This window comes from Vipera berus (genome assembly GCF_964194415.1).
Source record: "Vipera berus genome assembly, chromosome: 10".
NCBI lineage: Eukaryota > Metazoa > Chordata > Lepidosauria > Squamata > Viperidae > Vipera > Vipera berus.
The window spans coordinates 13829774-13852599 of NC_138213.1; the positions used below are offsets into that span (position 1 = coordinate 13829774).

The following is a 22826-nucleotide window of genomic DNA, read 5'->3' on the forward strand; positions in this document are numbered from 1 at the left end:
CTAGAGTTGCCTCAAGAGAGAGATGGGTGCCATAGAGGTCTAATAATAATAATAAAATATTTTCCACATTTCTTTCCTTATTTCTTGGAATGCAAGAGAAATGTGTAGTGTTGCCTCTTTACAAAAGATCACTTTTATGCTGAATTTTTATTCTAGTTTTCTCTAACGAGTTTAAGTTTACCACAAAAGAAACAAGATGTTTGTGTCTAACTTGTACAGGTTGCATTTCATGAACCTCTTTAAAAATATGTTTGCAATTTCAGTTGCTACAGTCTGATCTAGTGGACTTGGTGTTCTGAAGCACAACAACTGTTTCTTACAGCTTTCTGTATCATCTTAAGATGCTGTCTCTGCAACATTAAGGTTTCCAATTCAAGTGCTAGTTAATACAACTCCTTTGGCAGTCAAGATAGACCAACCAATGGCATCAAAGAGGCATAGCAAGCTAGTCTGTCATTGGTGGAAACCATACAATTTAAATAAAAGATAATTTGAAGAGAAATCCATTATATCAATAGACTCTCAACAGACAGTGCTGACAAACCAACACTTGACAAAGAATTTTTAAAAACAGTGCCCTTCTATTAGAGTTAGACCATAATCTATGGCAAATAAAATTGCCTTTTTCAATTTAAGTAGTTTATCTTCCTCCCAAGATTACTTTCAACTGATGTAAATTCTGAACATCCACTAATTCTCTCCTACTTATGCAATTCAAGTAATTAAAGTTCAATAATAACTTATTCTTTCTGCTTCAGCACCTGCATTTCATTTATGTATTTTAACAGAGTCATAAATCTGAGGTATTGTCAAAGTGCCATAATATTAGTGGAATCATCAAAGTTAATTAGTCCTTCTCAATAAACAACAGCAATCCCATTACAAAGATACTCTGAAGGTACTCCAGCTACTGTACTCTAAGATTAAATAGTATTGTGAACAATTAGGAGAGAGAGAGGGCTAATAAAGTGCTCCACTTCTGAAGCTATTCAAAATAAAGGCAACACAAAAACTTTGCTTTTCCATTCACTCCAAGGATCACAACTTTCGCATTGCATTGATTGCTTTATCACACTGCACATGAGTACACCTTCCTGAAAGAAGAAATTCACATCCTCCTGGGTAGACCAATACATGAGGATTATAGTTTCTAGCTGGAACAGGAACTACAATTTAATGTGGGTCTTCTTAACAGGTTTCTTAGCAATTTTCATCCAATGTTATCTTTTTATTAAAACACACACACACACACAGCACAGATGGAGCATCTATTCTCTTAAGAGCTCTGACCACACGAGGAAAGGTTCCTCAATCATGTTAGGTACGAATTGGGTGAGTTTAACTTCAATGGGCCTGGAGGGCATCATGTTAGGAAAGCAGAACTTTGTAGGATGTATGCTATGTCCGCCAAATGAACTGAAGATAAATTCAAGCATAGAAAGGTGACAGAACATTTTCACAAGACAAGTTCCACTTAAACATTTGAAATACACTTCACAAAGACTGGTGTCCTTCATAGACTCCCATTACAGTTAATGCAATATGTTTACAACCACATTACTAGTAGTACGTTCAGTAACAGTAAATAACTTGTATTTCGTCTATTAAAAGTTGAATCAGTATCTCCTTCAATTTGGGCCTAAATACTCAACTTTGCAACTGCCTGTATTCGTATCAAAATTTTAAAGGAATCATATATTCCAGGAGTCCCCAATCTGTGGGCTATGGCCCACTACCAGGCCATGGCCTACTGGCCACCCGGCTACAGAAAACGGGGCTCCGCATGCTGCAAACGGGCTGTTAGCACCCACATGATACTCGCCCCATTTTTGCTGTGCAGGCACTAGCACTGCCCCGTTTGCGTCGCGCGTGCTCACAGCCATGTTTGTGTGCGCACCCATGTGCGTGTAAAATGCTTCCCCCTCCCTTTCCCCCCAGTCCTCCAACCGAGAAAGGTTGGAGACCTCTGATATGTATATCCCATCCCTCTTTATCCTCTTTTCCATTTTCTGTCTTCAGATGTGTAAATTTAATCTTCGCTTTAAATTATAAACTTTCTCAGAGTTAGGGCCTGTCTTGTTATTCCAAACATTTCCAATGAAAGAAATTATATATTAGGAATGAGAGAATTTTTTTCAAAGATGAGATCCAATACAGTGATATTTCCTCTCATGGACAGAACCTCAAGGGTTGTTTCCTTTCCAGCCCAAAGTCAAAATGCTGATTTGCTCGGGCATTTAATTTTTCTGTACATCTGTCTGTCTGTCTGTCTGTCTGTCTGTCTGTCTGTCTGTCTGTCTGTCTGTCTGTCTGTCTCTCTCTCTCTCTCTCTCACACACACACACACAATCTATCTATCTATCTATCTATCTATCTATCTATCTATCTATCTATCATCACCCATCTCACTCTGAGTGACTCTTAATTACCAGATTTGTTCAGTTGATGTGTCTATATTTTATTAATGTCATTTTAATTTCTCATTTTTAGGTGGCATCTTTTTCAACATTATGCACCAAGCGTGGAGCTTAGGAGTTTGAAGCAGGAATTTCTGAGCATTTATAAGCTTTAGAGCATAAATTTGCGTATTTACAAAGCACAGGTCCTTACCCATTCTTTCAAGATCTGGCGCACGGCCTCATCAGCTCTTGAGGTGTCTCGGCAGGCAAGAATGACATGGGCACCATGGAGGGCAAAGGATTTTGCTGTTTCAAAGCCTGTCACAAAACACATATTGAGAAGACACAGTAAGGTACACAACATTGGGTCATCAGGGAACTAGGTCTGCCTGGGTCCTAAGACAGTTACTCATTTAGCATTTGTTGGAAATGTTTATTCTCCTGACTCATCAAATTTCAAGCTAGCTTACAAAATCTGGAGCCGGTACAAAACAAAGTCAACTTAAATGCATACAGTAGATATAGAATAAAAATAGCAGCGTTAAACTTGGCAATCAGCTTTTTTTCTGCTTCAGATGTGAATTCATTAGCGTGATTAACTGTTGCTCTTTTGCGTTTTATCCATTTCCTTTGAGATTTTTCAATTACAGGTTTCTTTTAAAAAGTGCTTCAGCTAACATTTTAAATACTACACAGACTTTGGGAGCAGAGTTACTTGCAGCAATCTAAGGAAAGGGGACGGCAGCGTAAAAAAACCGCTGTAAATGAATCAAAAAGCCAAGTCAAATCAACACGACCGAAACTCTTTAAAAACTGACAAGATCTTAGTACGTGACTTAATCCTCTATCTCAGTTAGTGCAAACACCTCACGCTTGAGGAGGCAACGGAGAAAAAGGACCTGTTTCAATTTCTATCCCTTGATGTGAGGGGATGAAGTCAGGGTCCCTGGCTGCTCTTCCTAAAAGTAGACACAATATTTATTTATTTACTTCTTTCCCACTTTTATTGTTTTTTGCAAAGAACTCAAGGCGGTGAACATATACCGCGCACCCTTCCTCCTCCTATTTTCAATTATTTAAATCCCCCCCCTACTAAACCCTCCTTATGTATACCTGTGCACGGCGAGACAAACGAATCTTGCGAGTTTACCAGATGGATGGCATAGGCAACAAAGCTATGACAGAATTGGGTAGTCCTGCTAGAAATACTTTGAAACCTCCTAAGCATTTTGTTGTGAAGAATCTACCCGCAAATAAGAAATTGGCATTATATTCCAAGTTAATACTTTCCAACTAGAAAGACTCAAATTAGCACTTGAATATTCAACACAACAGATAATACAACTGGGGTGGGGGGGAAATGACAATTTGTTCCTCTTTTGTTTTATGCAGGATTGGTTTAAATCTTATTTATTTAAAGGAAAAACACTATTAAGTATACGCAGCTTCACTTCTAGCAGTACCCTGGGGCAAGACAAATTTAGTTTACAACATAGGGTTTAACTTAAGATTAAAGAAACAACATCTTACATAAATTTATACCATTCTGTGCAATTACATGCTTAGAGTGTTTAAGTCTAAGCAATTTCTCTTCCTTTTGAAAGCCATTCATTGTATCAGGCAACTTTAATTATCTGAGTAATTCACCGCACGCAGATGAATCTAGTTTTCAACATATGCAAAATACTTTTCCCTGTTTTAATTCCACTGAGCAAATGCAAGCAAGGAAACTTTCTGAAGATAGTTGCTGAGCTGCTCCATTTTTAGTGGGCCATATGCTTTACTGTTTTAATAAAATAAAGATTGATATTTAAAAGCCATTTACATTTGTTTCAAAATTGGTTTCATACTGTAATGCAAACAAATAGCACTTAGTTACTAAGTTTAACTACTCCCCAGCAAATTTCTAACAGAAGATCAGAAGTGCTGAAAATTAAAATGGTTGAAAATTAAAACTAGTGCCTTCCTTTTCCTGTAAATCAGGGGGTCTTCAAACTTGGCCCTTTTATGACTTATGGGCTTCAAATCTCAGAATTCCTCAGCCAGCCTGCCTGGCTGAGGAATTCTGGGAGTTGAAGTGCACAAGTCATAAAAGGGTCAAGTTTGAAGACCCCTGCTGTAAATCTTCCCAATTCTGTCCATTGAAGTACTATTTTTATCTTGATTTTTTTTACTTCAGTTCCAAAGTCTTTATCAAACAGTAGAGCGTAAAATAAATTAGAATGCCCAATTAGAAACGATATAGTACACCTCAAGGAATAAGTTGATCAATCAACAGAGTTAATTCCTACAATGATCTTTCTCAGAGACTCTTTTCAATGGAGACATCAAACACTGGACAGAATTTTTCAAAAGTGGAACAAGATTGCATTATTTGGGTTTAGAGCACACCAGAAATATTTTGAGGAAGCAGAAAAAACATTTTGCACTTTCCAGCTATCCAACTTAACCCAATCGTGCCCCAAAACTGCTGAGACCCCAACTCTGCTTTCCCATCCCAATTCTCTATCAGATGATGACTAAATCAACTGAAGAAACTTATTAATTGGATTTGTAAAGACCACTAAGCTATTAGGAGGTTTAAAGGATGTAGTTTTAAAGTAGCTGTCATCAAAGTTGACAGCAGCCAGAGAACAACTCAAAGAAGTAATGTAAAATCGGAAGGTATGGAGAGAGCTGGCCCATAGAATTGACAAGAGTTGGACACAACTCAAAGGGATAACAACATCACCACTGTGATTTATAAACAAAACATACTGTGGGGATTAGCATGATATGTGAGCCTATATGTGTCACTTATTCAACCAACGAGGTTGAATGTCATTCCAAAAAAACCATGATTAAGTTAATCATAAACTTAATGCAACAAAAGCAGAATGCTTTTTTTCAGAAGTACATATTTCACATTACTTGTCTGCTTTATGAACTGATTTGGCAAACCATATATTTACAAAGCACTGGATTCTGTAAAGTTTGACAAAAACTTAAATTGTATCACATTTAATACAATAATTTGAACATGTTTCTAAGTTTCCAGTGCGTGCATTTTGCACTGAAGATGAAATACGGGCAATATATATGGGCTAAATTCCATTGTTATTTTAAAATAAAACCCAGCATCAGGTATATTAAGAGTTGTTCATTTTTAAAAATTGGTTTGAACCAGGCAAGATAGAATTTTGATATCTGTTACTGTGGGAATAAAAATAAGTACCTCTGTATATGGTATAAATATATACACGCACAGTTTTTAGACCACATAGAGCTCCAGTTGTAAACATTTAAACCATATACTTAATAAGTACCTCTGTATATGGCATAAATATATACACGGACACAGTTTTTAGACCACACAGAGTTTGTTTTAAACCATATACTTTCTTTAGAAATTGCAAAAATATATTTCACAGATATATAGAATTAGGCACAAAAATGTGTAATTTAATAGGTATTTTCAGAGAATTATTGAGATATCGAGGTGGATCGCTGGGCAATGGGGGATAAAAGGCAGAATATTTTGATATAGTAAGATTATCTATATGAGGCTGCTTTTGAGAAGCACTCAAAAATGTCAGCGATTCAAAAATGTAATAGCCAGAATATTGCCTGGAGCTAGTTATGGGAAGATGCAATTTCTTCATTACAACAGTTTCATTGGCTTATGAAACTGTCTGTTCCCAGACAATTTAGAAAGCTGTCTATAAATGTTGAAGCCTCAAAAGGCTTAGAGATAAAATATCTAAAGAATCAGTACGAATTTGGCCATTTACTTTTCATTATTTGATAAGAATCTCCCTAGTTATTAAAATCTTGTGTAGAGGCTATCATTCTGGTCCCATTAATCTTTGACTTACATTGCCTTGTATTCAAGAACGTACCTTCACAGAGGTGATACCTGTTCTCACATCTGCTATTTTCTGGCAGCATTAGTTTCTCCAGTAAGCATTTGACTAAATCATGAGTTTTAAACTCATGATGTAGTTTTAAAATAGTTTGCTACCAGATTTTGAAATCTTTTTTTATAGTGGAGAAAGTCACCATGGTAAACGAATGCAGGAACTACCGTATATATATTTTAGAGTCGGTGTACCTTAACCATTTTAGACAAACGGATGTCCAGTCTCTGCTTAAAAACCTCCAGCAATGGAGCACCCACAACTCCTGAAGGCAAGCCATTCCAATGGTTGATTGTTCTCACTGTGAGTAAATTTCTCCTTAGTTCTAGGCTGGTTCCCTTCTTGATTAATTTCCATCCATTGCTTCATGTCCTGCCTTCAGGTGCTTTGGAGAACAGGTTGATTCCTCTCCCCTCAGATATTGGAAGACTGCTATCATGTCACCCCTAGGCCTTCTTTTCATTAAACTAGACATACCCAATTCCTGCAACCAAATATCAAATACAAAGTGGAGTTTTACACAAGGCTAGGCAGCCATTTTTCCCAGCTGCAATTAGTTTAGGAAATCTTTAAAAGTGCCTGAAATCTCTCTTCCCCCCCCCCCTTCCTTTAAAGTATTGTGCTTTGCTCATTTTATAGCCCCCACTTAGATTTCTTTTCCTTTGGACAACCTACTACAACCTGCATTTTTTTGTTTTGCAACTGAGAACTAGAAGAACATTTAGAGCAAAGAAAAAATTGTCACCTACTTTTGCAATTAAAACAAGTGACTGAAGTTGCCTTCTGGACAACGACAGCTATGAGTATAAAAATAGAGTGTTGGTTTTTTGTTGTTGTTTTTTTTTTTTTTGCTCCCTCAGAAAAAGAAACAGGACCCAAACTCATAATTGCATCTTCTTTCAGATGTAGCAATTCCTGGCCAGCTCCTGTGAGCAGGCCTACTGCAGAAGAGAGTCCTAATTAAGCATTAAGGAAAAACAAAATCAGCTGCATGTTTTAAATCTCCTTTTGGCAAGTACAATAGTGCAATATTAATACAAGCAGTTTCATAAAATTAAGAAGGCGTATTTCATCTCCGATGGAATTAGAAGACTGTTTTGTCAGCTAAAACGACGCTGGATCCTTCAAGCATTAAGCCAACACATTTTCTCAAGAGTTGAGGAAACAAGTGCAACTTCAAGAGGGGAAAAAAATGGAACAAAATGGCAGTTTCCTTACACAGGGCTCCATTTACTGTATCCCTTTACACACTTACAATGATTTTAAAAAACTTTATTAACAAAAGTACTAATACCACTTTACAATGCCTTGGTAAGGCCACACCTGGAATACTGCATCCAGTTTTGGTCACCACAATGTAAAAAAGATGTCGAGACACTAGAAAGAGTACAGAGAAGAGCAACAAAGATGATTGGGGCACTGGAGGCTAAAACATATAAGGAACGGGTGCTGGAACTAGTGAAGGACACCAGGATGTCAAGTCCAATTCACCAAATCCCTGAAAGATTTCAGATAGGATTCTTATAAGTACAAGAACTTTTAAATGATGCTATAGAATTATCCTTTAATCAGTTACCTGCGTGAAGCAAGCTTTTGCATATCACCCAAGAAAGCTGTCAAGTTCATGCTTCGTAAGCCAAGCAAAATAAAATGCCCACGATAACTTCAGAAGTTCTAGGAAGTGTTCTTCTTTAAAGGCACAATTTAAAGGCAAGTATTAAAAGCTGCATCCATTGATAGATCAATTATCATTCCATATATTTATGTGGGAACAAAGGTGGTTGCAAAGAAAAATGAGTGTGGAACGTATGGAAGTGTAGAACCTCTCTATGCAGTACATGCATCCTAAAGAGGAATTTTGAGGATCTTCCTTTCAATGTGAGATTTGAGAACAGGGAATGTTTGTTCTGCTCAGTGTTTTTGTTCTATCTCTATGAACTGGGTGCTGTTAGAGAGACACATGGCACCGTCTGTAATTACATCACTGTTTTCTACATATTTGCACGTTCTAAGTTCACCTGAACACCACGTAAAATAAAATTACTTGTGTAATTCCTCATGATTATTTTGCTGTATGGTTTCTTTTTAATTTTGTCAAAGAGGGAATGGAAATTATTCAGAATCCTTTTGGATTGGAACGGGATAAAAGCCCTAATAATCAAGCAATAATGTTGATTACTCAGGGTGCTAAAGGAACAAAATATATTCAAAATGCACTTCCACAACTAAGCAAGTCGCATTTCATTTCATTAGATTATTTCTGGGGGGTGGGGGATAAAATTGAATCCCAAGTCTTCTAAGGTTTGCTAGAACACTCCCAAGAATGACATATGCTACTGTGGCACAGAGTGTAATGATATTTGCTGATTGTATATTTCTGAATTTTCTGTATTTCAGTTATCTTCAGATGCACACGTGTACCTGATCATAAAACGTCTGATTTCAAGCAAGTTTAAAAGTCACTTGATGTTCATATTTCAGGTGACTGTTCTAAGCAATTGGGAATAGTCGCACCGCAATTACATTTTTATTGTGGACTGTTCTACCTTGTTCCCAACTAATTTTGTTTTAGTTTTATTCTATGAAATATATAATGCCTTTCAATGTAACATTAAAACTGTAAAATAGGTTAGATAACTCTTGCTACAAAAACAGACTTGCTAATTCAAATGCCTCCTTTGGATAGGACAATGTCTCTGTCTGTCTGTCTGTCTTTCTCTCTCTCTCTCTCTCTTTGTGTGTGTTTGTGTGTGTGTGTTTGGAAAAGCCAAATTGCTGCTTCAGGAGCCATATGCCAGCAACAGAACATTTCTTAAAATATTTGACCCTGAACTGCATGTTTTGCCAAAGTGAATCCTTTTGAAACTCCTTGTGCCTATCAAGAAGAAATTCTGCCTAGCACCCTGCCCACCCTGGAGAAACTTTCAAGATACAGAAATTATTCATGGTTATTTGCCACAGCACCATACCAAATAGAAGGACCACGTTCTTGATGAAAATCTTCACTTTCAGAGAAGCGTATCACACATGCTGTGTCTAGGGAGCAAGGTAATCCCCTTACGATGCTCAGAAAGACATTCCCTCTATGTGATCCAGCCAGAAGATAGAACATTTAATATGTTTTCCATCACCCTCTGGAAGGACTCTTGCAGCCCAAGAAACCAATTTAGCATAGACTTTACTCAGTTTTAGAAAAAAAAATTCCCGTCATAATCAAGTTTATTATTCCTTAAAGTTCCTGTTTATATCACCTGCGCCCTACTTTTAATGATCTGCCAACCACAACTTGTGAAGAACACGGAAAGGAAACAAGGCTTCTAATTCAGCTTCACTTCCAATTGTAATAATCCCACCTCCAGTACCAATTTACACAGATCCCTTTTAATCCCAAAATGTGATCACATCTGCCACTTTGGTTCCAATCATCGCATTTTCTCTTTCCATGTGTCTGCCTTCTGACAAGCCTAAAATAAAATTTAACACAAATGCTACACGACCTAGTTTTGCATACTTCATGTACCATTACTGATTGTTTCCATTTCAGGCACCAACTTTAACAATAATAATAATAATAATAATAATAATAATAATAATAATAATAATAATAATAATAATAATAATAATAATAAAGCTTTCTCCTAACCACGAGGCATTGTGTAAAAAATACAACTTCCCTGTGTCCGAAAAGTCATGGGAACATAGGGTGGAAAAAGTTGTCGAGAATGAGATCTTGTGGGACTTCCAAATACAGACAGATCGCCATTTGGAACACAACACGCCAGATATCGCAGTCATAGAGAACCAAAGTGTACAGTTTGGTGTATTGCTGTACCAGGAAATGCCAGAGTCGAAGAAAAAGAACTGAAAAAAAATTACGAAATACCTGGCCATCGAAACGGCGCGATTATGGATGAAACGTGTAACAGTGATACCCATTGTCATTGGGGCATTGGGAACTACAGTATGTCCAAAACCTTTGCAAAATACATCAAGAAATTGCAGCTTCCTGCAATAACTCCAGCAAAGCTACAAAAAACTGCGCTACTCGGAACATCTTACATTTTAAGGAGATACCTGGTGGATACCTAGGATGCTGGCAGCAACCCGTGTCAACCATTAGTGCCAGGCAATTTGAGTGCTCAGTTGACTGAGTTTCATGTTTTATGAATAAAAGTTTTATAATAATAAAAAGCTTTCTCCTAACCACGAGGCATCACAGAAAGGGTTGAGAGAGGAAATCAAATCTAAAGATCCCTTCTGACCTGTCTGCTTTCTCTTCCCGATGTCTTCAAAAGCAGATGCAGCCGTACAATGGCATTGCTGTATTTAGCCAGCTGCTCACAATAGCAGTGCCTAATACAACTCGAAAACAAAGCAAAATCAAACTATACACCATTCAAATCCCTTGCAAAAGAAACATCCAAGTAGTTACAGATTTGTGCAACTAGCAAGAGGGCAAATACACAAACGTTGTGTGATGGACTACACGAAGCGACAATTTCCCAGGAAATAAGGAGCACAGTCCAGAAAGGCAGCACAATCTAACACTGGACAGGAGACAGAGGAAGAGAGTTAGGATAGCCAATTCATAGACTCTCTCAGGATGGTATCCATTTAGTCCGGCAAGATTCTGTCTATTGGATGTAGACAAATAAAAGACTGAACTTTGGCTGGATTTTCTTTGTCATTCTTGGGCTAAGCTTGACACATTCTGCTTCTTTTTTTTATTTTTCTTTCTGATTTCCTTTCCCTTCTGTCCAACTCTGCAAAATGTTGGGAAGAAATTGTGTTAAGGCTCTCAGGGGCTTCATCCATTTATTCAAAAGCGAGATTACTTTCTGAAAACTGAACCAAATTTAGCATGGAGGAAACTGTCAGCCAAAGAAATTCTGAGTTTCAAAATGGGCCTGATCCAAGCAGGACTGCCGGGGGGCGAGGGAAAATCTCCAATGGATTTCTGTAGTAGAGAGGCTGGACAGTAGCTCAGAAGGTTATCCATCTGTCCATTCTAAGTCCTGCCTTCGTTTTGTTCCTAGTCGTGTGACTTGTAGCCAAGTTTAAAAATGGGAAAGAATCGCAGGAGGTGAGTTCTATAAACTTTTTTTTACCCATTCTACTCCAATCTCAAATTCCACGATAGGCAGAAGGAAAGACTAAGTAAAATTTGAGAACCAAGCATTTAACATTCCCTTTGGTGTCTATGGATTTAACTGCACTCTTTTCAAGTATTGACGTTTAAATATTTTCTTTCATAAACTCACTCAGGAATAACAAGTATTAAATTTAAGAAACTGAAAGCAAAATGATGTTTAACTGGGCAGTTTCCATTTTTGCCTGCAAATTCATTCATGCAAGAACAAAGGTCGCGTAATTAATTCTGTGGCACGCAGGTTTTCAATTATATTAAATCTCAAAGGCAAAAAAAGGTTTAGTGAAAAAGTAGATGACAGCGCAAGAAGTCTATTTTTCTTTCTTTCCAGCCTTTCAAAATGTGAGTCTACAGGTAGTCCTCGTTTAGTGACAGTTAGGACCAGCAAAATAGTCACTAAGAGAAACTGCAACTGTGGTTATGATCTTGCTTCAGTTTTCTTTTACTTTACAGACCTACCAAGGTCAAAAATGTGACAACTGGTCATAAAGTTACTTTTTACATCACCATTATAACTGTGATTGTTAAATGAGGCAGGCAATAACATGAGGATTGCCTGTATTTGCAAAACCTTTTTTCAGTCTAGTGAAAAGCACTAGGTGTGATAGCAGTGTTCCAAAATTTGAGGGCTGTTAGGTCAACCTATTCTCCAAAACTCCTAGAGACAGAACAAGAAGCAATGGATGGAAACTAATCAAGGAGAGAACCAACCTAGAATGAAGATGAAATTTCCTGTCAGTTAGAACAATTAATCAGTGGAAGAATTTGCCTCCAGAAATTGTGGGTGCTCCATCACTGGAGGCTTTTAAGAAGAGACTGGACAACCATTTGTCTGAAATGGCATAAGTCTCCTACTTGAGCAGGGGGTTGGACTAGAAGATCTCCAAGGTCCCTTCCAACTGTGTTATTCTGCTCGAGAAAATGACAAAAGAAGTCTAGAAGTACCACGCAGGTCTTGAAAGACCACAGACAGATTGTCGCACACATACAGAACTCCCTACATGAGGTTTCAAGGACGTACAAAAAAGTTTTAGATAAAGACAAAGGTTAGTGCTTTGATAACCACATCCATCTTAGCCTTCGGTTAAAAATACGGGGCTGCTATTAACTCACACTGTGTTTCATCCTGCCAGGCATGTTTGCCAATAAAGTTGAATTCAATTATTAGTAGAGATTAGTTCCTATACCTTTCCACTTCTGAACTTTAGCACCAGCAATTAAAATATAAAATAGCCCAGTCAAAACTAATCTTTGTTTTGGTCAAACTTTCTAAGAGCTTCCATATCACCTGCCAATATTATTTTTCTAAAGAACAACAGAGCCCTCTAGTGGCAACCAAAAAAAATCTACCAAAATGGACCAGGACCACCAAATATACACATTAACAGCATTTTTATGATGCTTTTCTATGCAACAGAGCCAATAAAGAGTAACAAATAGAGGTTTGTTTACCAAGAGATTAACATTTTAAAAATGTGTTTATAATAAGAAATTGAGATTGACCGTGTCACCTTTTTTACTGAAATACACACAAAAAAAGAAAAAGGTTTTTTTTTCTTAACTTAGCTGCAGAAACACAAAAAGGACAGTGAAGATGTCTTTCGAAAACTGGAGGTGATTTTAATACATGGCTTAGGAATGTTTTAGGGTAGACAATAAAACATGGTTATTAATTGTTGGACTGAATGTGTGAAGGTGGATAATTCCAGTGAATGCAGGAGACAAGACACATGCTCCTGAAACCTTTTGGCATTCACACAACCTCTTGTTTTAGTCACACTACGGGTAATTGGTAATTATGGGAGACTACATACTAAGGAAGGGATATCCAGAAAGCTAAGGCTTTCTTGAACCCTAAACCAACCTGGAAAGCATGCTAGGAACCATTTTACCTGTCCTGGGGAGGAAACACTGAGGATTTTAAAAACCGAAATAGCACTAGGTTAGAGGAAGTCAGTCTAAATCAGAGGTCTTCAAACTTGGCCCTTTTATGACTTGTGGACTTCAACTCCCAGAATTCTTCAGCTAGCGTGCCTGGCTGAGGAATTCTGGGAGTTGAAGTCCACAAGTCATAAAAGGCCAAGTTTGAAGACCCCTGGTCTAAATAATCTAGAACATTTGTTATTTAGAGACCAAGCAAGAACAAATTTCCCTGTGTGGGATAGTTCCTAGCCATCATTTCTTAGTAGATAAACTTAATGAGGTAGAGGTTTGTTCTCCGAGCTTCTGGGTTGTTTTCCCGAATGTTTCCTTCCCTAGCTTGATAACGAAACGTTCAGAAACCAGCCCACAAGCTCAGAGCATAAACCTCCACCCTCATCCTACACTCGAGCTACAGATATTTGCCACTCTCGCAAGACAGCCTTACGTCTGCATTTCGTTCCCCAACAAAATAAGAAATGTCCCAGTGGTTTAGAAAGCTAGTAATTGAGTTCCCATGCAGATAAAATATTCTGGCATCTAAAGCTAAGTTGAAACTAATGAGATTGTTTTCTTGAATAAAGTTTAGATTATCAGCCAGGAGAGGGCGGTATCCAGATGGCCCGACAGGCCGCTTAAATGCAATTATAGCTTTTACATTTACCGTACCTATCAGCAGCTCCTGAAAAAACCCTTATCTCTTCTTGGCCTTACAAGTGGGTGTATAACCAAGGCAAGCATCTTTAATGTGCTACAGATAAGATACAGCAAGCAGACCTACACATGACATGAACAAAATTCCAGGTTTGGATCCAACATGCATACATTGTATAAGGCAGGGGTCTTCAAACTGGGCAACTTTAAGACTTCTGGGATTTGAAGTCCACAAGACTTAAAGTCGCCCAGTTTGATGTCCCCTGGTATAAGGGAAGGAGGGTGGGAAGAAGGGAGGAAGATCCAACACTCAATGCTGGTTGAATGCAACTCACTCAAGGTTGATTGCAGCCTTGACTTACCTATTCCTGCATTTGCTCCTGTGATGATGATCACTTTGCCACTCAGGTCTCGGCCTTCTAATACTTCCATTGCAGTGGTATTGCTGTCATACTTCTGCTTCACGTTGATTTTCATGGGATTATCTTCCACCGTGAATGCCATTCTGGGATCAAGGTATGTGGTCCTTTTGTTTATATGACTTTGAAGTAAAACAAGAAGCATTTTTCCATGTGAATACCTCATTTTATTACCACAAGCACAATACACACCCATACATTAAATCAAAACGTAAACTCAGCCTTCAGGTAGTCGAGAGAGTCATTTCAATCAAACCAAAGATACCAGGATTTTTTTAAAAAGTTTCATAATTCAGAGAAGTACAGCAAATCAAAGATCCAACACTCAATGTTGGTTGAATGCAACTCACTCAAGGTTGATTGCAGCCTCAACTTACCTATTCCTGCATTTGATTCTTTGATTCTACTGACTTTGCTTCAGTAAAGAGAGAATAAGAGAATTGGAAGGGACCTCGGAGGTCATCTAGTCCAACTCCCTGCTCCAGCAGGAAACCCTACACCACTTCAAACAAATGGCTGTCCAATCACTTCTTAAAAAGCATTGGACCACCTATAACTTCTGAAGGCAAGTCATTCCACCGATTAATTGTTCTAGCTGTCAGGAAAAAGATCAGCTATCTAATTTAGATCTCTACAACAACTACATCAATGACAACCATCTTGCAATTTTTCAGAAGAGGTCTTGGTATAAAAATGCAGTGTGAGTCAACAAAAATGATTAAAAATACAATGAGTTCCTGGAAGGAGAAACTCAAAAACAAAACAAAACAAAAAACTTCACAGAAAGCTTCTAATCACATATCTCTTTTGCATGATCTAAAAATCCAGTTGTCACTTTAGGATACCCAAACTTGGTTAAATCAAAGCAACACAGCAACTACTCACACGAACACAAGTCTTCCTTTTGCTACGGCTCCTATGCTGAGTAACTTCTCACAGTGTATGAAAATGTTTCTAAATTTCCAACAGGACGTCTCATTTCTTAAGGCTGTTTAACAAGTCAGCTTTAGCATTCCAAAAACAAAAGCTTCTAATTTAAATAAAACTTAGGTGTGGCTTTGTGAGGGTGTAGAATTAGATTATATAGCAATAGCACTTTAGACTTATATACAGTGCTTTACAGCCCTCTCTAAGTGGTCTACAGAGTCAGCATTTTGCCCCCAACTGGGTCTTCGTTTTACCCACCTCGGAAGGATAGAAAAGGTGAGTCAAATTTAAGCTGTCAGGATCGAACTCCTGGCAGTGGGCGCAGTTAGCCTGCAATACTGCATTCTAATCACTGTGCCACTGTATGTAGAGAATATCAGGCAAAACAAATTCTTTCCTCAAATTCCTTTTAAAAAAAATATATATGCAAAAAGGATAGTCTAAACCAGGGGTCCCCAACCTCTGGTCCGTGGACTGTACTGGGCTGCAGCATGCCAGCAAACCATGCACTCTCTGGTCTGTGGAAAAACTTTTCTCCACGGAACCGGTCCCTGGTGCCCAAAAGGTTGGAGGCTTCTGGTCTAAACCAATAAAGGAGACTAATTGAAGCTCAGGGTTGAAATGAGGGGTCCCTGGTGCCCTCTGAGCTTGGTAACCTCCGAGAGCCTAAACATAATATATATTGTGGGGTCCCCGGTGCTCTTCTCAGCCTGGATCTTTTCTTGCAGACATTTCATTACCTAACTAGGTAACATCACCAGTGCATTGATGATGTTACCTAATTGGGTGATGAAACTTTTGCAAGAAAACAGCCAAGCTCAGAGTACCAAGGAACCCCCACAATTCAATCCCAAGCTACAAATATTCTCCTCTATTGGTATAATATAAATTATTTAAGTTTTTGGCCAGCTTTTGCCCAATTAAAAAATGGAAAAATCTGGCTGCCTATTTATAACCTCTCCACTTTTAAAGGCCCATTTCCATAAACTAAGGAAGAGGACTTATTTTGTGTCACTTCTAAGCCGTAGGATGACCTCCTTTAAAGGAACAGTTCACATTCACCCTTCCAGATTCTTTTATATAAAAAAAGGCATCAAGACACATTTATTTTTTGCTTAGTCTTTGAAACCAGTGCTTCATCACTTTTAATATTTTTAAACACTTGTCCTGGATTTTATGAGTTTATTGTTTTGCCTTGCCTTGCAACTTCTTAATCCTTCTTCACAGCAAGGCAGAAGAAAGTAATTAATAATTTCAGCATACACTGGCAAACCCCAGTGTCTGTTATAAAGGCAGACAGAAATATGCAAAAGGGCTGCACACTTACTTCATCTTAACAAAATGTATCAGCAGAGGATTTAATCAACAACAGAGGCAACCTAATAGTGTTACATATATTTTCCTTGTCATTACTTTTAATAGAAAGTAAACGCACATACTTTTAAGAGGATTTGTTTCTTGTCATTCTGTTACACTTCAAAAATATCAGTTAACACTTCTTTGAAGAAAAAGAGTAGTTTACATTCTTATGTTGCTATTTAATTTATATGCATACACTGTTACTATTATACAGGTTTTTAAAAAAAATAAACTTGACCTGTTGTACTAACAAACATGGTAAACAGAACGTCTTCCTAATAGTTAACACCTACTATTGTAACTTATTCTCAACCATGTTTCCTCTGCTGAGTTGTTTTCATTCTAAATCCACAAGTCTAAAGTCTTATTCCAACAATCTGTTCTTTTAGTCCCTCTTAGCTCCCTCAACAGAAAGCTTACTGATGGCTCAGTCAGAAAGCAATAAACTGTGTTAAAAAGCACTGGACTAGTTCTGTGACAACTTAGATCTAAATCCCCATTCATTTCTAAAGCTTATTTTGGTCAATTAGGTAAGATAACCTTTATTGTCATTTTTTTTTATTGTGAGCACACTGGCCCAACATTAAAAATGAAATTCTGTCGCCTGCTCTCAAAAGAAAGTATATATCTACCCAAACACATACATAACACACATATATGCTATACACTCACACACATACACACACACACACCCCTACACACATACATGTATATACACACATATATATATATATATATATTAATCACTGTCTAATTTGAATACATATCGGAAAGAGGAAACTTGAGAGTTCACAAGGTTGATGCTATATGGAATGAAACTGTGGCTGAATCTGGATGTTCTCCTTCGAAGCCCCCTCCTCCCAGAAGGTAACAAGGAAAACAGGTTGTAAAGAGGATGCCTAGCGTCCCAGGCAATCCTGCGGACCCTGTTCAAACAATGCTTCTGTGCCATGTCCTGGATGGGAGGGAGGGAACTGCCAATGGTCTTTTCGGCCATCCTCACCACTCTCTGCACCACCTTCCTGCCCAAAGCAGAGACACTTCCAAACCAGGCAGAAATGCCATATGACAGGAGGGTTTCAATTGTCCCTCTATAGAAAGTGGTGAGGACAGGGGGGGGAAAGATGCACTTCTCTCATGTGACACAGAAAATGCAGGCACTGCTGTGCCCGCTTCACCGATGTCTCCCTGTTGAACAACCAAGCTAGCCTACTCATTAGCTGCACGCCCAATGATGATTACACTAAAGCAGGGCTAGGCAACCTGGGCTCTTTTATGACTCATGGACTTCAACTCCCACAATTCCTGATGACTCAGGAATTCTGGGAGTTGAGGTCCATGAGTCACAGAAGAGCCCAGGTTGCCTACCCCTGCACTAAACCATAGCATAGTTTTGGTTTAGTTTAATGTGTTAGCTCAGTTCTCCATGGTTTAGGGCTTAGTGTGTGAATACAGGTAGTCCTCGGTTTACAACAGTTCACTTAGTGAGCATTTGAAGTAACAACGGCATTGGAAAAAGTGACTTATGACCATTTTTCACACTGCAGCATCCCATGGCCACGTGATTTACATTCGGATGCTTGGCAACTGACTCACATTTGTGACGACTTTGTCCCGGGATCGCATGATCCCCTTTTGCAACTTTCTGACAAGCAAAGTCAATGGGGAAGCCGGATCCACTTAACGACCATGTTATTAATTTAACAATTGCAGCATTTTCACTTAACAAATGTGGCAAGAAAAGTCATACAATGGGGCAAAACTCACTTAACCAATTTCTCACTTAGCAACATAAATTTTGGGCTCAATTGTGGCCTTAAGTTGAGAACTACCTGTACACCCAATCACAGGCACCCAAAACCTGTGAGGTCATTCATGCAAGCCAAGGATAAAACAGACTGTGGCACTGTGCAAGCAACCATTAGCCATCCTCAAAGAATGTTTTAAGGACAAAAGAGAAAGTCTGCAATAACTATGTTGAGCTCCCGAAGGAGCCTTAATAAATGAAAGCAACTTTTTAAACTTTGTGCAATGCTACCTACATTTACAGTTAAAATGTTTCTCTAACCTTAAAGATCGTTGAACTGTCAGTCTTCAAGCTAGGCCAGGGGTCTTCAAACTTGGCAACTTTAAGACTTGTGGACTTCAACTCCTGGCTGGCTACGGAATTCTGGGAGTTGAAGTCCACAAGTCTTAAAGTTGCCAAGTTTGAAGACCCCTGAGGTAGGCCCAGTCAGGAAACTGGTAACACAATAATTATAGGAATGCTCTTTGACTGTTGTAGGGCAGAATAACATAACTGTGAAAGCTTGCTAATTTTTTCTTTATTCCTTCTTATGCCAAACAGAATCAATGCAAGATTTTGAGGGAGGTTTTTTCTCAGATTTTCTCGGGATATGTTCTTATTTCTTCTCCTTTAACAGCCCTTACATTCCTGCATTGTGGTTATCTCATTCTCTACGACAGACATGTCAAACACAAGGCCCGGGGGCCGGATCCGGCCCGCGAAGTGGTTTCATGTGGCCCGCGAAGCCATCCTGGAAACAGTGAGGGAACGGCCCCCACTGCCTTGGCCCTGGCCCAGAGACCCTCCTTCCACTAGAGACCCTCAGATCTGTCCCACTCCTGCCCAGGCCCCCATAGGCACCCTTGATGCGAACGATGTAGAGCTGGCCACGCCCACCCAGTAGGCCATACGCACTCTAGCCACGCCCACCCAGTAGGCCACGCCCACCCTGGCCATACCTACCCGGCCCCCTGAGGGCAACCGCAATGCTGATGCCGCCCTCAATGAAATTGAGTTTGACACCCCTGCTCTACACTAACACAATACAAATTTATTTGGAAGAGAGTTTTTATTGGGGGGGGGGGTATACGGTTGTTTGCTGTAAAAAATACCTTGAAGGCAGCAATAGGTTTTAAATGTAACTGTTGTGAAAACATGAAGTATGAATTTTTTAAAAAACAGTATATGACTTGGTGCAATTTAAAAGATAAAAAAGAAAGAAATGGCTTCTCCTGACAGTGTTTTCCTCTATTGCTTCTAGCAGGTGGGGAGAAAACCTAAAAACGTCTATTTCCCTACTGATTGATTCACCCCAAATGAGTTTTAACTAATTCTTAAATCTAGGATAACGAATAAGTAGCTCCTAATCGACTGAAAGTCAAATTCCTAGCTTCCATTCAACCTTCCTGTTTTGCAAAGCAAGAGGAATTTAATGGCATGGAAGTATTTGAAATTACTTTACACTAAGTTAGTCTATCAAACTAGTAAAAGTCTACTCTAGCAACAGCTGTCATGGTAACTAGCTCAAGGTCTTCCCATGGCTTGTTGCGTGAAAACGACAGACATAAGAATTTCTGCAAAAGTATCTGCTACTGTAACTTAGCCCGGAACTCTCTAAATGTCGGACTTGAAGCAAAAGTTGTAAGTTTTCAAATAAAATAAAATAAAATAAAATGTGTTCATTACTACATCGCTCCTTCTCTAGGGAGCCTGTAGCACTTCATGACAGATTTTTAATTTTGAATAACCCCATTGCATTGCAACATCACCAAACAAAGCCAAAAGAAATACCTACAAAAGTTAAATCAAAGCTCGTTTGTAGAGAAAAGCTCCGCAGATTAAAGTCTCTGATAGCTATCATACCTCCAAGTGCATAGCAGGGAAAAAAACACACATACATGCTCTCTCTCTCTCTCTCTTCCTGCTTTTTCTATATGCAGGGCAATATTTAAATCCAGGACTGTCATTTTCTAAACCACCTTTATAGACCCTGCTCTATCACTTCTTTTGACTCCAGCAAGCAATAAATCCATAAGGGACGTGGTGGCTCAGCGCGTTAAGATGCTGAGCTTGTCAATCAGACGGTCGGCAGTTTGGCAGGTCGAATCCCGAGTGCCGCGTAGCAGAGTGAGCGCGTTACTCATCCCAGCTTCTGCCAACCTAGAAGTTCGAAAGCACATAAAAATGCAAGTAGAAAAACAGGGACCACTACGGTGGGAAGGTAACAGCGTTCCGTGCGCCTTTGGCATCTAGTCATGCCGGCCACATGACCACGGAGCCGTCCTCAGACAAGCGCTGGCTCTTCGGCTTTGAAACGGAGATGAGCACCGGCCCCTAGAGTTGGAAACAACTAGCACGCATGTGCAGGGGAACCTTTACCTTTACTTACCTAAGCAATAAATCTCCTTATTTATTCAATCTGTATACTGATTTGTTTTCTGAGGTTTTCGCGGGTGTTCGTATGTGGATCTCTGGTTATTCGGGTTTTTTCCCGCGTAGAACTAAAGGTGTAGGAGCGACGTTTCGACGGAATCCCATCCGTCATCATCAGGCTGGTGGCTTCTGCTTCCTTCTTCTGGGAAGCCACATGCTTCTCCCAGAAGAAGGAAGCAGAAGCCACCAGCCTGATGATGACGGATGGGATTCCGTCGAAACGTCGCTCCTACACCTTTAGTTCTACGCGGGGAAAAACCCGAATAACCAAAGATCCACACATATATATATATATATATATGTATATATATATGATTCTGGCAGCTCTCAACAATGAAAAACAGGAAGAACAAAAATATTTTTAAAAAGGAGCAAAGATTCAATCACATTAAAACCACTATTAAAAACCCAGATAAGATAATAAGTCAACAGGTGAATTAATTGATGTTTATCCTGCGTGGGAAAAGGTTCTTTTTTCCCGTTTTTCTCACAACCATCCATTGAAGGAAGCCGAATTGAGACAGGAGGACAGGCCCAATGCTCTCCAGTACATTCCATAACAGGATAATTTAAGTCTCCATCATTCTAGTCCAGGGGGATCTCCAAATTTACCAACTTTAAGACTTGGCTAGCTGAGGAATTCTGGGAGCTGAAGTCCACAAGTCTTAAAGTTGCCAAGTTTGGAGGCCACTGTCCTAATCTAAGGGCTTAACCCACTGCCTCTCGATCCCGCAAAAGCATTCAGAAAAATTTCAACTTACTCCACAAAATAGACTTGTCCATTTTCATCTGTCTCCTGTTCCCATCCATACGGTAAGTCTAGAAGGAGAAGGAGCGGTTTCAGTCAGTGCTGGAGTTTAAATCTTTCATCAGTTCAAGGAGAAGGCCTAAATTTCTTTGTTGTTTGGAACAGAGTAGGGTAAACAAACCACAGGGTATTGGAGAGCCAACAAAAACAAGAAATGTTTCCACTCGCTAACAATATAACCACTCCTGCTGTAACTGACATTTTGTTCCGGGTGCACACCAAAACAAGCCATCTGCACAAGGTGTGTAAGTCAAACTGAGTAATCTGCAGCGCGTGAACACATCAAATCATGCAAGATGACCGTGTTTCTATGGTGGCTATCGGAGGAGAGAGGATGCCATAGAAAAGCAATTTGTTTTAGCTTCCAGCTCTCCACCCTCTTGGAAATGCTGGATTCTAAGTAGCTTCTACTCGGATGTTCTACCACTTGTAGATATTTAGCTTGTAGCTATTTAAAGCTAAAATGCATAAAGAGCAACTTCTGAAGTGCTTATGCAGCAGCACAATATTAAAATAAATCAAATCAAATAACTTGTGCTTGGTCATACAAGAATTACTAGCAACGTTTCCCCCCCCCCTTTGTGGAATCCCTCTCCGAGAGAGATGGGTGGTTCAGAAAGGTTAAAAATAAAATAAATTTAACAAGCAAAGTCTGAATACAAACCTCCAGCAACTCTTTTCCGTTTCCCAGATTTTGGATGATCCCATTGAGTTCTCTCCTCCAAATGACTAAAAGAATTGGAAAACATATTTTTTTTTAAAAAAAATGCTTTTTCACAATGAAGGTCCACCAAGATTTGTTCCTGTGTGTATATGAACATTCAAGTCAGTTTTAGACTAATGGCAACTGGCTGGACAAGTCCTTGAAGTTGTCTTGGCAAGGTTTTTTGCAAGTGAATTTATCACTGTCTCATTTCTGGGGCTGAGACAGGAGCTGGCCCAAAGTCAACCAGCTGGCTTTGTGGCTAACGCAGGTCTGAATATTCATGGTATTTTTCCAGCCTGATGCCTTAACCACTATCCCGAACTGGCTTCCTACTGGTATTTCTAGATTACGGTTCATAATTTATTTTCTC

At 39.0% G+C, this 22826-nt stretch overlaps 1 protein-coding gene across 1 annotated transcript in view; it reads right to left on the minus strand.

Annotated features, from left to right (window-relative positions):
* LOC308672621 (WW domain-containing oxidoreductase-like) overlaps nucleotides 1-22474 on the minus strand; it is a gene marked incomplete at its 3' end in the record, with an annotated part of 27421 nt that extends 4947 nt beyond the window's left edge. Inside the window, exons 1-4 of the mRNA XM_081335668.1 lie at nucleotides 22415-22474; nucleotides 21704-21761; nucleotides 14381-14559; nucleotides 2611-2717 (exon numbers count right to left, since the gene is read on the minus strand). Coding sequence (XP_081191794.1) covers nucleotides 2611-2717; nucleotides 14381-14522 — 249 coding nt within the window. The 5' untranslated portion in view covers nucleotides 14523-14559; nucleotides 21704-21761; nucleotides 22415-22474. The remainder of the gene's footprint in view (nucleotides 1-2610; nucleotides 2718-14380; nucleotides 14560-21703; nucleotides 21762-22414) is intronic.
* Between the last annotated feature and the right edge of the window lie 352 nt (nucleotides 22475-22826).